Raw genomic sequence first — 4,280 nt, forward strand, 5'->3', positions numbered from 1 at the left:
AAACCCTGGGCCGCTGCAGGACTTGGTCCATGGTCGCCAGCTCTACCAAGTATGCTAACCGGTCGCCCAAGAATGTCATTTTTAACACCAGCATTTATGTGTTTCACCTCAGTGCAGTCATATAATTTAGTTTGCAGCCCACATTAAAGTCTGGAGTACCTCCTTTAATGATTATGAACAGGTAAAAAGAACTGGTGTTACCTGCCTAACAGTGATATTTTAACATTGAGCTGACTAATAATGTACTAATGACTAACAATAAAGAAAATAGAATAGGGCCCATAAAGCTTTCTTGAGGAACACCATAATCAATCTAAAAGGCTTGTCATACAAAATCCCCTAAACTAACAAAAGACATTCTTCCTGATAAGTGAATAAAGTGAAAGTGAATAAAACCAGTAAAGCACTATACCAGAGACTCACCCAAGTCTTGTGGTAAATAAACAGTATTAGGAGGGGTAGTAAATGTATATGGTCCTGATCAGGGGGTTGTTTTTTTATTGTAGGAAGTGACCGGTCACTAGTCGGTCACAGACTAAGGTCAGGAGTGGGTCATAGCTCTCAAACTATTTGTGGGAGAGACCTGGACTTTTTCATTAATAACATAAACAAGACAAACAGGGGTGTTCACTGTTTTACGATTGTACTGAGATGTATATTAAGGGGGCAGCAGCATTTTGGAAGTCTAGAGAGAATACTCATGATGTTGTCTTCTCTCCATGCTGCATGTATTAAAGTGTCTTGATTACCACACCGGTAATAGTTCTTCAGAGAATTAGCACCTCTCAACTTTGGGAAGAATTTCCACAACAGTCTTTTGATTGAAATGCCATTTAATCAATCATACCTGGGCATGGTACCTCACCTGGTAGAGCATGTGCACCATGTAGGCTGAGTCCTTACTGTAGTGGCCTGGATTAAATTCCGGCCTGCGGCCCTTTGCTGCATGTCATCATCCCAGAAATAACTGATGCCCATAAATATGCTTCACAGAAGCAGTTGAAGTTTTATGAAAGATTCTTTATAGGCATTTTTGTCCCTAATAGAAAATATAGATGAGAGAGATGGATGACACGCAATAGGTTCAGTTGAACAGTTGAAATTAATTTTATTCAAAAAACATTGAAGGAAACTGCCTTTCTATATCACCCTAATAAGACAGTACTGGAAAGAGTACTGGACAGTACTGGAGTGTTTACTGTTAGCAAACACTCAAGTTTTGACATGTTTGTCTTTTTTCGCAGGTATAACCAGGTGAACGCCATCCGAATGGCCTGCAGCACTGGAGTAACAGAATGCCAGAACCTGACCAACACATGGTTTGAGCAATGGATGGACAGCCCTCAACAGAATTTGTTGGTCTATTTTCATGTTTCAGTTGATCATGATCCACCCACCACACTTTTTTTTAAAGTTAACCAATGATTTATCTCCAACTCTCTTGTCAGGATCCATCCCAACCTGCGTTCAGCAGTGTACTGCAGTGCCATGGCCGCAGGAGATAAAGCAGAATGGGATTTTGGATGGGAACAGTTCAAGAATGCTGCTGTAGCCAGTGAAGCCAGCAAACTCATGTCTGCACTGGCCTGTACCACCAAAACACAACTGCTGGAAAGGTGTGTATCCCTCCACCCTTTACAGAGAGGAGGAGGGTAATGTAGTGATGTCATAAACTAGTAATGTTGAAAATTGAATGTCGTCAGACACAAAAGTATGATACAAGCCTGGAAAGAGTGAAAGTCTGTTCTGTTCTTGCAGGTATCTGTCTTACACCTTAAACTCAACTTTAATCCGTAAGCAGGACGCCACCTCTGTCATCACTGCTGTTGCCAGCAACAGAGTGGGACAGACTCTGGCATGGGACTTTGTCAGGAAAGAGTGGGAATACATGTTTACACAGTGAGTATTACACTAATAAAGATAAATACACCTATTATATTTTATGTGTATATGTAAGGCTGGGTATTGTTTAAAAATTTCCGATACCAGTACCCTTAACATGATACCGATACCAACTGAGTACTTCATTCGATACTTTTTTTCAACTTTAAAAAAAAAAAAGCAATCGGTTGCGTAAATGTTACCATTCCTGGTGGTAGAGACTGCGAATGAGTGCGTGTTGTGGGAATCAACACATGGCTCATTTGAATATTAAAATGAGCCATCTGTTGATGAAGGAGAAGGAGAAATTCCGTGATAAAAAATGGATAATCCACTCCACAGAGGGTAAGGGTGGATGGATGCCTTTAACACAGGAGACCTCTGTTTGTTTACTGTTTGTCAGCATTGGTTTCTTTCATCCACGAACCTGGTTGTTCACTTACTTTATCCACTGTTAATATTGTAACCATGACAACATAGGTCTATTAACTCTGATTAATGGCCTCAAGTGATGTCACCTGAGTTTGAAAATGAAAATAAAATTGGGGTGAACTCACAAGACATCTGTAGCCCACTCTTTATTGCTGCTTGAGGCTAGAGACTACGTTAGCTGATACTAGCATAACACTTGCAAACTTCCGACTGAACTGTTGGTGTTTGAGCATTGTGGGTAAGGCAGCAAGTTTTGACAAGGGCTGTGACCCTACTTAACACATTACCTTTGTTTGTTGTTTGTTTGTTAGCGTTATCCAGTGAAGCATCGGTTTTGCTGTCAGACTCTGATGATGACTCAGGAAGCAAACGGAGATGGATCACATTTTTTTTAAATTGACCTGAAGTTACTTTCTCCTCTTTTAGGTAGACTAAAATTTATTTCAGTATTGTTATTTACAACAGTTTTAACCAATGCGACAGCATCCAATCAAGTTGCAGCAGCAAACCATGAAGAATTCACATCACGTTACTGAGCGGCAGTAGGAAAGAAATGATACCAAAGATAATTTAATTTCATTCTGTTGTTAAAATGACATTACATTTAGTTAAGAGTGCATTGTGACTTGTTTAGGAGTTGAAATTTAATGTCAGGACTTCGGACTTGCATAACAGTGACTCCCACCTCTGCACACTGGACCTTTAAAACGTGTTTAGAGAGGAACTTTAAATTGCAAAAAGAGACTGGAGGATGCGATGTGACCAATACTTTTAGATGTACTAAATTTCTTCTGTAAACACATTTTCCACAACTGTGTAAAACTGGACTATAACTTTTCTTGAAACTCCAGATTGAACGGCCTCACAAAGTGTTATGTCTGATGAGTCACTGATTTATTAACAGAAGTTTAGAAAATTATACTGCCAAGAATTTTAAATTCTTTCAATTTTAAATATTATTAAAAAAATGTTATGATCATCTCTTTAGTTTTCCCAATGTTCAGCTGAAGGCTATTATCACTCCACCATGAATGTGAAGGCGGCGCTAAACCACAATCGGTTCTTGTTTGAGCCGAGTTGGTGTGTTTTTTTCAGATATGGTGTGGGCTCTTTCTCCTTTGCCTCTATGATCAGTGGGGTCACAGCAAGGTTCTCTACGCTTGATGAACTACAACAGGTATGTTCTCATTAAGTGATCCCTGGTTAAATGATAAAGGTCACACTGTTTGCTGAACTGTTGTTTCATGTTTCCCCTACCAGCTGGAGCAGTTTGTGGAGGAGCATAAAGCAGCAGGGTTTGGCTCTGCCACGCTTGCTGTGAAGCAGGCCTTGGAGAAAACCAAAGCTAACATCAAGTGGCTGGAACAGAACAAGAATGAGGTGTTGGACTGGTTCAACAGTCAGACTTGACATCAGAGTCACTAAGAGAGAGAGAGAGAGCTGAAAGCTATAATGTTATATTTTTCTCCTCTACATAAAGGACCAGTGAAGGACCCAGTTATAAGGTGTTAGTACCACAGTAATGCTCATTCTTTTTTAATAACACAATGAATATGGTGTATTCTTATGTAACAAAACACAAAACAATGATGTGGTGTCCAAATAACTCAGATTTAAAGGTCCAGTGTTTAACAGCATCTAGTGGTGAAATTGCAAATTGCAACTCCCTTGTTTCACCCCCTCTTCCAAGCATGAAGGAAAACTACGGTGGCCACGAAACGTGCGAAAAGTGCAAACGACCGTACCTGGTGCCAGTGTTTCGATCGTCCCTCCTGGGTTAGTGTAGAAATGTGGAGGTTCAACATGGTGGTCCCCATATAAAAGGAGATAAAAACGACCGTTAAGTCTTTATAAATAATTTTATAAGGAGTTTGGTGTTGACCTGCTCTATTTGAAAAGTGTCCTGAGATAACTTCTGTTATAAATTGGCGCTATACAAATAAAACTCAGAATATGTTCCCCATTCT

The 4,280-nt window shown here is 39.9% G+C and overlaps 1 protein-coding gene across 1 annotated transcript in view; it reads left to right on the forward strand.

Moving 5' to 3' along the window:
• Nucleotides 1–4,194, forward strand: part of LOC118329906 (aminopeptidase N-like) — a gene marked incomplete in the record, with an annotated part of 13,281 nt that extends 9,087 nt beyond the window's left edge. Inside the window, 5 exon segments of the mRNA XM_035664249.1 lie at nucleotides 1,245–1,355; nucleotides 1,449–1,616; nucleotides 1,759–1,899; nucleotides 3,409–3,490; nucleotides 3,574–4,194. Of these exon segments, the coding sequence (XP_035520142.1) occupies nucleotides 1,245–1,355; nucleotides 1,449–1,616; nucleotides 1,759–1,899; nucleotides 3,409–3,490; nucleotides 3,574–3,723 (652 nt within the window).
• Between the last annotated feature and the right edge of the window lie 86 nt (nucleotides 4,195–4,280).

The sequence above is a fragment of the Morone saxatilis genome, unplaced genomic scaffold (genome assembly GCF_004916995.1).
Source record: "Morone saxatilis isolate NCDOM2014 unplaced genomic scaffold, NCSU_SB_2.0 Contig2, whole genome shotgun sequence".
Lineage (NCBI taxonomy): Eukaryota > Metazoa > Chordata > Actinopteri > Moronidae > Morone > Morone saxatilis.